The sequence below is a fragment of the Alternaria incomplexa genome (assembly GCF_024043165.1).
Source record: "Alternaria incomplexa strain BMP 0042 chromosome Unknown scaffold_1, whole genome shotgun sequence".
NCBI classification, from domain to species: Eukaryota; Fungi; Ascomycota; class Dothideomycetes; order Pleosporales; family Pleosporaceae; genus Alternaria; species Alternaria incomplexa.
Window position 1 is genome coordinate 526898 of NW_026249850.1, and position 15196 is coordinate 542093.

The 15196-nt window shown below is 53.5% G+C and overlaps 5 protein-coding genes across 5 annotated transcripts; 4 read left to right on the plus strand and 1 right to left on the minus strand.

Annotated features, from left to right (window-relative positions):
- Nucleotides 1-597: 597 nt before the first annotated feature.
- Nucleotides 598-2659, plus strand: J4E90_000187 (uncharacterized protein; the record flags this gene model as incomplete). The annotated part of the gene is made up of 2 exons (XM_051429784.1): nt 598-634; nt 753-2659. The coding sequence occupies 2 exons, from the start codon at nt 598-600 to the stop codon at nt 2657-2659; spliced, it is 1944 nt and encodes a 647-aa protein (XP_051295271.1).
- Nucleotides 2660-3078: 419 nt separating this feature from the next.
- J4E90_000188 (uncharacterized protein) lies at nt 3079-4277 on the minus strand (the record flags this gene model as incomplete). Its single annotated transcript, XM_051429785.1, has 5 exons — nt 3079-3112; nt 3164-3753; nt 3814-3970; nt 4020-4155; nt 4259-4277. 5 exons carry the CDS (start codon nt 4275-4277, stop codon nt 3079-3081), a joined length of 936 nt encoding a protein of 311 aa, XP_051295272.1.
- Nucleotides 4278-4629: 352 nt separating this feature from the next.
- J4E90_000189 (uncharacterized protein) lies at nt 4630-7623 on the plus strand (the record flags this gene model as incomplete). Its single annotated transcript, XM_051429786.1, has 1 exon — nt 4630-7623. One exon carries the CDS (start codon nt 4630-4632, stop codon nt 7621-7623), a length of 2994 nt encoding a protein of 997 aa, XP_051295273.1.
- A 2484-nt stretch (nt 7624-10107) lies between these two features.
- On the plus strand, nt 10108-12479 carry J4E90_000190 (uncharacterized protein; the record flags this gene model as incomplete). The annotated part of the gene is made up of 2 exons (XM_051429787.1): nt 10108-11326; nt 11380-12479. 2 exons carry the CDS (start codon nt 10108-10110, stop codon nt 12477-12479), a joined length of 2319 nt encoding a protein of 772 aa, XP_051295274.1.
- A 1061-nt stretch (nt 12480-13540) lies between these two features.
- J4E90_000191 (uncharacterized protein) lies at nt 13541-14893 on the plus strand (the record flags this gene model as incomplete). The annotated part of the gene is made up of 1 exon (XM_051429788.1): nt 13541-14893. One exon carries the CDS (start codon nt 13541-13543, stop codon nt 14891-14893), a length of 1353 nt encoding a protein of 450 aa, XP_051295275.1.
- Between the last annotated feature and the right edge of the window lie 303 nt (nt 14894-15196).

Genomic DNA, 15196 nt, shown 5'->3' on the forward strand with positions numbered 1-15196 from the left:
CATTTCCATGCTTGTGTAGTCCATCTTTATTATCCTCTTTCCGGACGCTGTTCAATGGCTACGATTAGCAACTGACATCTGCAAGGAGCGTTGAATATCGTGCGAATATCTCCCATCATAGGCGTACTTTAACGAGCTATGCAAGATGATATTTCAGCATGCTGGTCATTGAGTATTGAACCTTTCCTCATCTTTCGCGCCTGCCTATTCTGGATATCTGACCAGCAACGTGTTGATCCTTGCAAGCAACTTTCTTTACTAATGTTGTATCTCGAGATGCCTTCTCCTGCTATACCCGACCGACCCAATCAAAATGTTCGCTTTCACTTTCACCACCTCACACGCAGGGTCTTCCCGCATGGTCTTAGCTCAGCTGCCGTTTGCTGTGGGTTCATACGTGGATCAAAAGTGACTTGCGATCACCACCAAACTGCCTGATGGTCATAAAGGAATAACCTTGTGACATACCCGCGCTACTTCCGTGACTTGGTGCTGTCGCTTTCTCAATCTGCATCTGCGATTGTCGCGACGCTGTTGTGACATCACGTAACAACCCACCGCCAACGCACACGGTTACCCGTTTGAGCAGGCGCAACGATGGCGGGAAGAGGAAATGCAAAGACTATCGCGAATGGTAAGTTCCTAAGTTCCGTTGAGCGAGTATGATGTAGCGATCGCTAGTTCCTGAAGTAGTCACCAAGCTTGGTCGAACCCGCTTACAGCACAAGATCTCTATACTAATCGTATTCTAGAGCGCGCAGCCCGAATCAAAGCCACCAAACAGCGCGTCTTCATCTCCGGTCTAAAGGGCGATCACACGCTCGAAACTGGCGTTGCATACCACTACCGAGGCCACTTCATCTACGCCTATCCCGTCGGTAACCCGATCGAGCCAGTGCCCTTCTCGACCAAAAAGGGCATCAACATCGTAGGGGTCGTTACAGATCAAGCGCCGCTCTACGATTCCAAGAAACCAGATCTCGTTCTTGAAAGCACTGTTGCTGCTTTACAGAGGTCTTGTGTTCACGAGTGGGAATGGCAGAAGGAGCAGGAGGAGACCAAGAAGCAAGAAACGAAGAAGACGCTGGAAGAGGAGAAGGCTGGAGAAAGGAAGAAGGAAAGCAAGATCGAGACTGAGACTGTAAAAGGCAGCGCAAAGGACATTGATGCTGCTGTAACCCCCAAGGCAAGCGCGCAGGAACCGTTACCCAGTCAGGCTCCTTCACGTGTCCCGTCCTTCACGACACTGCTAGTACCCTCACAAGTATCTTCGAAACTCGGCTCCCGATCGAATTCTCGCTCTCGACCAGCACCACCTCACCGTACCTCATCCTCCTCAACCAACGTCCCACGCATCGGCACCGTCGAAGCTCCTCCCACCACCAGCGACTCTCCACAAAGCTTCTTCCCAGCAACAAGCTACACACCGCACGACCGAGGCCACTACCTCGCCTACTCAGCGCCCGGCTCCCGCAACGCCTCGGTAGACAACACACCCTTCGTCTCACGCCCCGTATCGCCAACCCACCAGCATGGTCTCAGCGTCCGCAGTGGTCAAGGCCTTACCTCACTCCGACCCATAGCAAGCACCTCACGTTTGAACCAGCTACTAGCCGCAGAAGGGATCCGGCGATCATTGAGCCCCCTCGCAGATGTTACCGAAGCTGGAACTGGTGCTGCGCCTTACCACGCTCCACAATGGCAAGAAGAAGATATGGTAGCCAACCTCTCCGTCTCACAGGGCTGGATGGATCCCTCCGATATTTCCGCTTTCGTAGAAACTGTTTCTCGTCGGCCTACTCCTTCGCCATCTAGGCTCTCGTCACGCTCGCACACGCCGTCTAGGTTTCGGAGTTGCAGTCCACGGGATATTTCGCCTGATGAGGGTGGTGGAAGTGGTTTGTATCTTCATGGTCTGGGTCATCCGGATGTGATTCGCGAGTCAAGGGCTCAGACGAGGGAGAATAGTCCGTTCCGTGCACCTGACTATCGGTCGAAAGAGAGTGCGGTGTATTTGAGGGGGTTGTCGCAGAGGGATTATGAGACGGGTGATACGGGGTATGAGTTGAATGCTTCTGCTAGACAGGAGAGTGATGTACATCCTGCGAGCAGTGTTCAGTCATCGAGGGCGCAGACTCCTATCGGACAGACACCCGTCGGTCTACGTGGAGGCTCAGGTCAGCAGCGCGACACCACACTGGCATTCACGTTCCCACCGGCCCGTGCACCAGATACATCTTCTTTCCCCGCGTTCATCGACCCCGTCCCTTCTCCCGGCTACATTGTCCAGGCCGAGAAGAAGCCTATAAACACCGGTCGACCACGCGCCGCCTCAAAAGCTCTAAATGAAGCCTACAATGCCGCGAACCCATCTTCAACACCCCGACCTATCTTCTCGTTCCCCTCGCCTGACGAGCAGACGGAAGGCAACGATACCAACGTTGATGCCGATACCGCGAACGCCGCGTTCACCGCCCGTTGTCCAATCCACTCCGAGTCGTGCAACGGTCAGGATGTAGTACATACATACATAACAGAGCGTGCTAGGAACGGCGCTGGGTTCAAAGATTTGTTTCCGACGATTGAGTGTGAGGATGGGAGGGTGATGGTGGATTGGGCGAGGATGAAGGATGAGGAGATGAAGAAGTTGAGGGCGTGATCGAAGTTGACTCCGGAGTTGAGTCGACTCAAGACGGGTACGTTGAAGTGGCGAGGGAACGGGATGATGTGGTAATGGAATGGAACACATGTGGAAGGGAAAACACATTGTACGATACATACACAGACACACAAGCGAGATGAAAACTGGATAAGTAGCAGGTCATGTACCGACCTCAATTCAGTATAGAAATACAGCAAAGAAACAGACACCGACAACATGAGGAGACAAAGAACAACCGTTGTGATACCAATCCAAACAAACGGCCTGCTGAAACTTTTCCTTCCTCATAAACACGACGCTCTCCTGGGTATCTCTACTGTTTCAACAATACACTCCCCCGGGACACCCCGCTAACGCCTCGATACGGACTGACTAGATTGTTCGGTAACGCGTGCTGCTTTTCGTGTGCGGCGAGTTTACTCATCGGCTGCGACAGCCTTCTTGCGGCCCCTATGCACAATTAGTCATGAACATGTTGTTGTTTCGTTAGATCAAACGCACCTCTTCTGGGGGACCTTCTTAGGCGCGGGAGCTTCCTCCTCGACGTCACTACCGGCCTCAGGCTCGACTTTGGCGGCTGCCACCTTCTTGCCTCGGGCTTTCTTGGGTGCCGGGGCATCCTCAGCCATATCCTCGTCTTCGTCTACCGGCTCTTGCTTGGGCGCAGCCTTCTTGCCGCGGGCCTTCTTGGGGGCAGGGGCCTCGTCTTCGCTGTCGTTGTACTTGGGTGCGTTCTTGGTCCTGCCGCTGGCACGAGCCTTCTTGGCCGGAGGAGCGGCCTCTTCCTCACCGCCGTCTTCTTCCTCGGCGACCTCTTTCTTGGCTGGCCGACCACGCTTCTTCGGGGCGGGAGCTGGCGCATCCTCCTCCTCTTCATCCTTGACCTTCTTGGCTTTGGGACCGCGCTTCTTTGGGGCTGGCGCAGGCGCGTCCTCTTCGTCTTCGTCTTTTACGGCGTTCTTCTTGCCCTTGGCTGCGGGCTTCTTCTTAGGTTTCTCGTCCGCTTCATCGCCGTCCTCGTCGTCAGCCTTCTTGGCTTTCTTCGCTCGAGGCTTCTTAGCGCCTGGTCGGTTATATTCAACATCCTCGGGCTGATGATGTCAGTAAAGCTGAATCTGAGTATTTCGTTGAGATGGTGTGAAGATACTTACATGCGTGCAGTCTGCATCTGGGATGTGGCCGTTCTCTAGCGCGAACTTGACCGACTCCTGGAACTCCGCAGGCAACTCGTCGTAGCCGTCGACCATGTCAGTGTCGCCTCCAGACACCTCGATCAAGTTCTCGATCTGCTTGGGGGTAACGCATCCCCTGGGCAAATTAGTAAATTTCCTGGAAGACAGATAATGGCAGACCCTACCAATGACGGTATTGCCAGCTGACATGCTCATGGATGGTGACCTGAACCGCAAAGCGGAACTGGCCCTTTGTGATCTTTGAGCCAGCTTCTTTGCATTCCTTGACTTGACAGCCGGCGCGGTTGTTAGGGGAGACCTCTGATATATGGTTAGTGTCGTCCTGATTGGCGTAAAATAGTATGTCTTTCATGACATCGGTAGATGGTTGGCTGCATAGGACTTGGGTTCATTCAGTACTTACCGACGCGATAGACACCCATAGTCGCGGTATGTCAGTGTGCTGTGTGGTTGGTAGAGGTTGAGCTGCAATAATTTGCGAACACGCGCGGGAGTGTTCTCTTATGTATGCGAACGTCTTAGGCTGCGACGGTCAATGTGTCCAGTCTTGGTTCAACTGCTGGAAATGTCGCGAAATGTTTGCGCGGGTCGACGCGTGAGGTCACTGGGGGGGCGCTAGTGGCAGGCAGCCTGGAGCTCGGGCGCTGATCCCTGTCCGTCACTTTAGCGCGTCTCGGATCTGGAGAGTGCAGTTCGTCATGATCCCAGTCAGAAAAAGTCAAGACATGCCGCTGGCACGAGCATTCACCTTCACCCCTCGCCCGCCACCCCTCAATGAGCGCTGCGCATACATGTTTTCGCAGCGCCCTCTCACAGGCTTTCCGTCCGAACCCTCGTGGAATCGCTGCCCCCTGTTCCGTCGCCGCCTTCCTCGTTCCCGCCCTCGGTAGACGCCCCAAGCGCACCTTCACATCTGGGAAACGCCGCCCCGCAGACGCTCACTCACAAACTCAGCTTTCGACGCAAGATGGAGAAGATGTGATTGTCCCAGTATATCCGCCCAAGCCCAAGGAACGCATCCACTCATGCATACCCTACCCACCTCGAGAGGTCCGTGATGATGTCAACACATGGCTTGCTGCCATTGAGCCATTCCTCCCGAACTACCTGCGGCAAGAAACCGATGAGAAGCCGGAAAAGCCGATAACGTCACTCGACCTTGCCCTTTTCATCAACAAGGCCCAGGATGCCTCTGTGGACATTCTGAGCCACCTTGGTCTGGAGGCGGGGAAATGGCCAACGGTCATCTGGATGGTTAGGAAGCTCACGGAGGACGGGAAACGCTCGGACGACCTCACTGAACATCTCGAGCAGTATGCAAATGCTGTGTTACAAGGAGAAGAGCACCGGCCTCTGAAAGAGCTGACTGAAAGTCCCCTGCGCCTCCAACGAACCTTTCCGAATCGCAAGCTGCAGCGTACCCTGGATGCTGTAACATCCGCTCCAGAGTCGATCCGATATCCGCATGTTCCTATTAAGCGAGCCCTTGGACAGCTGTGGAGGAGCCTAGGGCACATGATATTGTCAGCTGCGGAGCAAGACCGTGGCGGGCAGGAGACTGTCATGCCGCGTGTCTTGGAGATGATTGCATACCTGCACCATCTGGGTTTCATGCCTGACTCAGTCTACACATATCGAAATCCCCTGGACAAGCATGCACTTCAACAACCTCCGACCCTTCACATGCTTTCGACCAAGATCTTGACAGCCCTGTCTGACGCCACCTGGAATGCTCACGAAGCTTCCGTCAAGACTGCCAAGAATCGCGCAAATGCCCACTACTTCCTCGGCCATGAGATACCTGGATCCCGTTACAAGGTTCAGGTCACAGAGGTGGCTCCGGAGCTATGGCTAGAGCTTTGTTTGTGGTCGTGTTTACACGGGGGTTGGACACTCGATGGTGCTTATATCCTGGAGAAGATGGCAGCCAAACAAGGGGACCACAGCTGGGCGCTTATCAGCTGGAGGGAGATCATGGAAGCAGAGCAACAGAAAACACCAGCACCACCAAGTCCGTGGAACTTGGTTCCGATGAGCGGGAATGCTTTGCCACGTGCAGAAGACCGCGCCCGAACCCGAAGGACGATAAGCAGCGAAGTCGTTACGGCTTTTGTCGATGGGCTCGTCAACCATATGCGACTGGGAGTCGGAGCTCGTGGTGCTACACCAGAGAGCCTAGTAGCCTCTATCAAGACCTTGAAGGACTTCTTAGATAGGAACAACCTGAGTCTCGGTTCCTCAGCTTGGGATTCCATCATGGTCCGGCTCATCGAGTCCGGCGGCTTCGTACCAGAGAAGCGACCCGAGCTGCTCTTGCGCATCTTCGAGCTGGCTCCAGGGTTCGGCACTGAGGTGGGCGCTGCCAACGCATCTGCTTCTTCAAGTACCGAGGTACCCTACTTCTTTGAGCCAACCACTATTCCACTCAGCATGTTGCACCGGGCCATGCGTGCTTTCATCAATAACGGTGACATCCAGGGAGCATTGACGACATTGTCCATGCTTCAACAACATACAGATGACAATAAACAAAAGTCTGTACAGGAGTTCTTCGAAATTCTTCGAAATAGTCCGCAGTTACGACAAGACGAGCCGTTCACAAGCCATCTTCCGCCGGTTGAATTCCCAGCTTTCGAGAACAAGATTCCCATACCTCTCCTCGCGCGGTTGCTGGATCTGGTTACCGAGTCGAAAATGTACGACGTGGGCCGTTGGTTGCTGTTTTCCGATGATCTGGACGGTCCCATTATCGGTCGCGAGTTGCACAGTCATCGCAGCATGTCCGCATCCGTTGTTCGCTTTGGCACAATGGCTGGAGAGAACGATCTCGTCTTGGATGTGATCAAAAGCGCTGGAACTTGGAACGAGAAGCACCAGCAGCAGCGTATGCCGGCTGAAATCTTGATAGCCTTGCTATGTTCTCAGATCAAACTTCAGAACTGGGAAACCATCAGAGGCATGCAAAAGTATGTGGAAGAGGCATCTACGTTCAGGCCGCGACCTATCATCATCTCAAGCTTTGTTGCAGAACTTCTTCGAACCTCAAATGGTCCCCGCGAAGCAAAGACACGTGCTCAGAACTGCTTCACTGGACTGCTCTTTGCATGGGAACAGATGATACTCAGCAACATCCGCGAGGAATTATACTGCACACTGTCCATACTATCAACGGTAGATGATGAGTGGAAGGATTACTGCGCGCGGTTCCTCTCATTCTCATCCCGTCAAGCGGTCAATCTTTCCACAGATGACTTCAACCGCGTACTAAGCGGTGTGCTCGACGGATACGGCAGTGCCAAGGGCAAAGAGATCGTCGAGATATGGTGTCACCAGTCACGCGAAGTTTTTTCGCCCTACAGAGCGCCTGGTGGATTACCCACAATGCCACGATATCGCGTCACCAAGAGCAAAGAATACGAAGATCGCCCAGAAGACATTGAGATTGTCCAGGATGGTGGCGCCACGCTCATCCTACAGGGGCGAATCCACCCTAACCGACAGACGATCTGGGCCATCATTCGGAAGGTCCAAAACGAGGTGGAGCTCGAGGAAGGACGTGGCAAGGGGTTATCAAAGGCCACGCGTGCAGAACTGCACGATACGCTCAGATGGGCTGCGCAGATGCTCTACAATCTGGGCTTCGATCACGAAGATATCATTCGTGGTCTAGGCAATCTCGCACCGCTTGCCAAGCTTGAGGCTCCTGCCTCGCCTAGAGATATCTTCAACATCGAAGGCGCCGAGCCGGCACTGGGAGAGAACACGTGAGCTGCTTACTGCCGCATTGTCCAATCGCAACTGCACCGTAACCGGCTCACTTGTCCTTCCAGGGACAGAGAGCAGCTAAACGTTTAAAGTCCGCTATTTCGGCCACTTGCATATAGCCTACCGGACTCTTGTACATACATACATTTGCGTAATGCTACCTCGAAGAAGAAAGGGCCCGAAGACGATGACATCTGAAAGTATGGGGACCCCTTGTCGATTTACCCCGTTGAAGAAAGTGAAGATATGCTGCGCGTGATCCAGATTTTCCGACCACAAACCCTGAATGTGTTCGTCGCTTCTAGGCTCCACCGGTACTCCACCCTGTACCAAGCAGAGCCATGTCAACGGCGGCTCGGCCAGACCGACCTTTGGGCATCTGCTGGTTTGACCGACAACGTTGCAGTCAACAACCCAACAAAAGGAATTGTTGTCTTTTGATAACGGGCCTCTCTGCATCTACGAAAATCGACTAGATGGTGTGCAGCTGCAATAGCTAGCCTCCGGGGTATACTTGGGTGGTTAGACCAATGAAAAACCTGCTTTGCATGTATGTACTCCGTATGTAGGCGTCCGCGGGCCAATAAGGAGCGCCCGACAGCCAATAGAAGTATATGCACATATGACATGTTGAAGATCGTGCAGTAAGCTTGAGAAAGAAACTCTAGGGTGGGTGGGGGAGGCAGCCGGGAGGAGGTGTGGAGGCGGTGGAAGTCTCTTCTCTACACGTCTTCTGTATTCGAGCGTAAGCTCACAGTAGAACTTGGGCGTACCCAAGTATGTACATGAAGTTTGGGATCTTATGTAATGGTCGTAATTATTGTCGGCCGCAACAACACGGCGCACTTTTGACACCTTCAAAGTTCGGATATACGTGGATGCCTGCCAACAAGATGCTTCCTCTTCAGGTACATGTGCGGACGCCCGATAGCCAATGAAGAGCATATGCACATGTGACTTGTCGAAGATCTGGGTATTGAATCCTAGCTCCGGGCTCGAAGAAACTCGACCCAACCGGAACGCAGTGGATCGGCCCACCAATGCACCCCGAGCAAGGTAAAGCTCAGCCTCACAAAAAAAAGTTGACGCAAAAGTTGACGCAAGGTGTCCAAAACAAACAAAGCGGTTCAGCGGAGAAGGCTCCATAGTCATTGCACGGAAGAGGAAGATCAGAGCAAGCCCTGGAGGTGATTAATTCACATGTGCGATACACAGACGAGTGTCTCAGGGACAGACACCTGCATTGTGACAAGCAGGAGCGGCCCGCAAGTTGCTGTACCTTTACTGTTTGAGGCGCCGGCTACGTTTGCACCTCTTCACCGCTTCTTTGCCAGCGGGCGCCAACGTCAATACCAGCCCAGTGCGTATCGATATGGGTGCATCTGGAGGGGCACAATGCCGGGCGACGTCAAGCGTACTCCAGTTTTGGCAGATCACGATCGCATCGCGAGGTCGGGGTCGCGTAGGCGCAAATTTCGAGTTGATGGGTTTGCTAGGGCGGATATTAAAGATGACGATGTAAGGAGAAGACGGACAGCGGTAATCTACTCTCTGCGTCGTGCTGTTCGTCGCAGCATGTGCAAACCCGGGGCCTGCGTCTTACAGCCAACCAATAGGCTGAAGCCGTTACCGTGTATTAGCCCCGTGTTGCCTCATCGCTGCACGCACTGCGCACGTCCAAGTTAGTTTCAGTGGGGTTAGTTCGGCGAGAAACCAAAATTTCCTGGTGAGGGGCACGCGACAGGCGTTGGAGGACTGCGCTGGAGAGGCAATTGAAGAAGAAATTACGAGATACGTTGCGCTAGGTGTATAGAGCACCATGTCTTTGGCTGACTTGCATGTCGCATCGGGGCCGTTCATTGGTGCTGGATATGGAGTCATCGCTGCGCGAGGAACTAGACGCTCGGACTACAATTCTACGCTAGTGCCGAACTAAAACTTATCAACATATTCTCTCACTCGCCCGCATTCTCTCTCCACACCAGCCCAAAGACGTTCAAGTCACACAGAAACATACCAGAAACACACAATAACCACATCCATACCCCTAACATCGTCGAGACAATGCCGCAGGCACTCGCTGAGCTCTAAACTCCTGGTGCAGCCCGCCCATGGGCTGCATCAGCCCGACAGCTCACGGAATTTCAACCTCTACGACGATACCAATACTACGACTGCGTGCAGTATCCCCTGCACAATCTCGTCTCAACCAATTGGCAATCGTCTGGCCTGCGCCGCAAAACACCGTCATTGTCATTACTACTTGCTCAACGCTTGAAGATCGACGAAACACCAAGGGCTCAGCATAGTTCGCCAGCCCTTCCCCTCAGTACACCAAAGATCCAGCCGACGAACGCTATCACCCCTCACGATTCCATATTCCGACCGGCCACTCACTCCGACACCACCCCGACTTGTAACCATCACCCGCGACCCTTCACCACGCCTCCATCACTACAAAGACGAACTTCAAAGACATAACCGACCATGGCTCACCATACGCACGTTCGGTCGCCTATCCTCGGTGGACATAACAACCAAGACCGCAAACTCGTACACGAGACCACTACAAACACCAACGGCAGTGACCAGCGCTCTGCCTCGCCAGACACCGTCGTAGGCAGCACACCCCGTACTCAAGGACGTGGCGGTGACCAGTCGGCTACCGAAGGTGCCGCGGAGGAAGACGACGAAGAGGACAGTAGCACTGCCAAAGACATCGAGCTTGACGACGAGACGGATGCGGATGTACCGGCCATGCCCTACAGCTATCGTAGGGGAGGCAAGGGCAAGGGAAAGCGCCCTTCTATCCGCGTCGAGCCTGCAGATGACGACGAGTCTCACGCCGAAGACGACGAGAACGAGACAGTGCTCATGCCCAACAAGCACCCGGTAAACCAGCTACTAATGAGTAACAAGAAGCGCACCTTTAGCAATCTCTCAAGCACGTCAGTGCTGTTTGGTGACGATTCCACAGACCAAGAGTCGTTTCCCCGCCGCAAGCTGGCTAGGAAACTAAGCGCCGCCTCTAGCATACCGCTGTTAACCTACAAAGAGGACGACGAACCCCAAGTAAGCTATGAAAACGCTATTGAGAGCGACGATGAAGACTACAGCGGCGTCAATCTCGTCCCTGACGATGACGAGTCCGACATGGAGATGATGGAGCAACAAGAAGAGAGCTACATCCTCCAAGAGGAGCAACAAGCTACTACCCTTCTCAATGAGTATCGTGATGCTCGACGACTCAGTCTTGAGAGTTGTTTGAGCGACAACATCTTCGATGTCACTGTCCCATTAGACGATACTTTCATGGCAAGTCTTCCCGACTATGGGTTCACTCCCTTCTTCGAGCCAGATGCTCTCCCTGCATCGCCTGTTCCTATGGCCAAGAGAAAGTTCTCAGACGGCTCAGCCAAGCGCGTCCGCTTTGACGATGACGTTCAAGTATCAGATAGTTCCAGTTCGGAATCTTCAGAGCTCGACAGCAGTGTCTTCCCTGATCTCTTCATGGATCAAGATAAGATTCCTCCCAGTTTGCATCAACTTCTTGAGATGGACTACGATGATGACAACGGAGACATGGCTTCTCCGCAGTCCGACGCCTCGTTCTGGGACTTCGAGCAGGGCGAGTCGCGCATCACTCAAGTCGATAACTCGGAAGAATCCGATGGCGAGTCATCTGGCGAATCCAGTGGCTATGAGTGTATGGTAGTGCCCTATAATTGCTTTTACTCAATGACTAACGTTTCTCATCAGCTGACATTGGTGACACCACTGACGAAGAAGACTTTGGTACCGACATACTACCACGCACGCCTAAGCACTCTGTTCTACAGCGACCGGCCTCAGCACCGGGCTCACGCGCTGCAACACCTAAGCCGTTTCAACGAAGCTCTCGTCCGATTGGCCGCCAAATTCCGCCAACTCGCGGCGTCTTCATTCACGACGAGTCTGACCAAGCCATTGCTGTCACTAACAGGTCGACCAAGGCTGTTGCATTCTACCGTCCACGCACGGTAATGATTCCGTGGATTCCCATGACCGATTACCAGAGTAGTACGAGCGGTACTGTCAACAACAGTCCTCGGAACTCCATTGCTCAACTCAACGCCTCCGACAGCGAGAACAGCAATGAAGTCTTCAACAACAACCTCAATACCGACATCATGCTTACAGGCATATTTGGGTCTGCTTCGGGCAACGACTTTGCTTTTGGAAGCGAAAGCATTGGTCCCCCGGAGGCATTCTATCCCTTCGTAAGCATATCCTCCAACGGTAACATGGGCCTCGTTGACGAAGATGAGGAGGGTTCTTCGAGTGATGAATACGATGAGGACCTCAACCTCGCCGACTTTTTGGAGATAGACACCGACGATACTGATGGAGATGACTTCGACGATGAGTTCGACTTTACTGATGTGCCCGCTACACCGGCTAGCTCTAGCATGCCACATCATGGCTCCACTCCAGCGGCACCTTCCTCTGTCACGCCCAACGCACGCGCACGGGCCACATCAGACCTTATGCTCCAGCACTTCGACCGTGGCGTCGTTACTGCTTTCCGCAGCAACCAGAACCGTTACCGCGATGTTGCTTCTCTGCCATCGGATCCTGCAGCGCGCGCCTCCGTTTCCCGCCCGGTTCGATCTGGCAAGTCCGCTGAGGCTCTGATAACTCCTCTACGAAAGCGCACCCGGTCAAACAGAGTCGCCAAATCGCCTTTGAAAAACGGCACGACTATGAACCGCAGCTCACCCCTCTCTGGTGTCACCAAGGCTACATCACGGTTACAAAAGTCGGTCATGGGCTCTCCCACCAAACCCCATGGACCTCCTAAGATGGGTAAATTCTCTTGAGTGTGTCACCACTCCACAACCCGACGTGCGGAAGATCGGAAGATGGAACGACGAGTGTCTGGATGGAAGCATCAGTAGTCTTCCACGGGGATGTGCCGACGACATTACGATACCCACGACCTTTTATCTTCTAGCTGTTTCAGCGGCTATGTTGTTATTACGCACGTTACATGCACTTGCATATTTCTCAAAAGTCCTTGGATCTTTGTTAGACGGTCCCGGATAAAAGTTGAGCGAGGTGCCTGGCCTTAGAGCGGAACTTTCCATGCGGCAACGCGACGGCATCGTCCGGCTAGTGCAGCCTTATTTGCGTCTTCACGAGTTTCCTTTGTTTGGTCGGAGCGTTTTGGTTAAGTACACTGTGTTTTTACATCGATCTTCGCTATGCGTCTTGTTGCTTCCTTCAAATGAGCCAAGGGTTTTCTGGGATGATACCACGTGTTTTGCGAGTACGATCTGTATGGGTTCTGCTTCCTCTGGCGTTTGGGTTCACAGTTTGGCAGACTGTTGACCTAATGGCGTTGAGGTCGATAGATGGCTCACAGTCACATCGCATTCGGGTCTCTTATGTATTTGGATTTAAACCGGACGGATGTATCGTGTAGGATTATCGGCATGGCAATGGTAGTTTCTTGCTTAATCGAAATGTGTTCATCAACTTCATCGTGAACAAGCATGTGATCTGCAACAGTATTTGATGTGCCTCTAGATCTTCAAGCGACTCCCGGCTCCGTTACAGGTTCATCCTTCTGTTCCTGCATATGATGGCGCAATCATGGCGGGATGTCAGGATGCTGGCTGGGATGCTTAGCGTGGTGCGTTGTCTGTGCGCACCCTACGTCACACCCCGGCCCAGCTCCTCCCGCATGTGAAGATCAACGCGCTCGACATGCCAACACCAAGCCATGTAGCCAGCCGTCCCCACAAGACTGCGATGGAGAAACTCAAGGATGACTTTCGCGAGGATAGGTCACTTCTTCAAATCGCAACAGTAAGACATCTCCGCCACAAGCCACGCAATCGCGTTCTGCTGCAGCGAGTCCTGCACACATCCCACACGCATGCTCACCAGTACGCAGGACGCCATCATTCTCCCCCTCCGCATAGCGACGTCGCCAGCCCTACTGCGAACCTATCTTCGCACTGTCCTCCTCTTTATCACCTCGACCATCCTCTTCGCCTTCGCCGTCGTCGCATACTCGTCCTTCTACTACAACTACATACCCGTGCGCGGCATCTCCGTACCCGTATACCTGCAATTCGACCACGGTCCGATAATACCCTACGCAAACGCGCAATCAAATGGCGTACCGACCGGCAAGCCCGCTAAATGGCCCTATGGTCTCGCCAACATACCCGGCTTGGTAGACCGCCAGAAGTACGATGTCGTTGTCGAGATGGAAGTTCCGCGTAGCGATACAAATCTGAAAGCGGGGAACTGGATGGTTGGGTTGGAGTTCCGGGGTCCTACAACAATCGGACAGGGTGTCAAGCATCTACTCGGGTGGGATGAGGAGTGGAGTGTCGAAGACCACAGTCAAGGCGGTACACCCGGTGCCACGGCGGAGAAGATCGTCACAGAAGGTGCTACGAGCGGGACGCCTACCGTACTAGCCAGAAGTCGGAGACCAGTTCTCTTGACGTATCGAAGTCGGATACTCGAGATCATCTACAGGCTCATGCGGCTGCCATTGTATCTTATCGGCTGGCACACAGAGTCCGAACACATCGAGATCAGCATGATGGAATCCGTCATGTTCGAACCTGGATACCGCAACATACCGTCTTCGCTCCGCTTGGAAATACGATCGAAACTGCCCCTCGAAGTCTACCGCGCCAGCGTACGCATCAGCGCCAGATTAGAAGGGTTCCGCTGGCTAATGTACCGATACTGGCTCACCAGCGCCATAGTCGGTATCCTCACATTCTGGGGCATGGAGATGGGTGTTTTGCTCTTCACATGGGGCATTTTTACCTTGCTATTTAGCAGTCCCAGTTCCAATCCCCCATCCCAGGACGATGACGCGTACCAGGGCAAAATCAAGAAAGAAGAAGGCGAACCCTTCCCCAAACTCGAACACGCAGACAACACAGAACCAGGCACACCCTACAGCGACACTAGTCGTACTTTCCCCACACTCCCTTCCCAACAACCGCTCTCGTATAGCTCGCCCAGTCCGAAAGAAGAAGGGGGAGAGCTTAGGCTGGAAGATATTCCTACGAGAGAGGAGCAAGAGGCTGATGACGAAGAGGATGATGATTTCATCTTGGAAGAGCCGGTGCCGAGGGGTGTGGAGAGGGAGGGGGTGTTTACGGATTCGGGGATTGGGACGAGTTTGGAGAGTAGTGTTGAGAGGGGGTTGGCGAGACGGAAGAGTGGGAGGGGGAGTGGGAAGGATAGGGATGGGGGTTAGTTGCCGATGGGGGGTATTGGCATTGGTAGTGGGAGGGGGATTAGGAGGGTACGGAGGTGTGCGGCTTGTGAGGCAAAGGATGTGTGGAAGTTGCGGTGAGGGGAGTTTGTGTGCTGTGGTTCGGGTTGTGCTGTAGGTGATATATCCATTCCTCTGTATTCATGCTATCTCTGTCCCCTGGGTACCTCCCACTATTACCCATCGTGGCATACACAGCCTCTCTCAAAGGTCCTTATATACTGGCACAGTTCCCTCGGGACACATTGGCATCTACAATCATAACTCGTTAGTCCAAATCCCCAT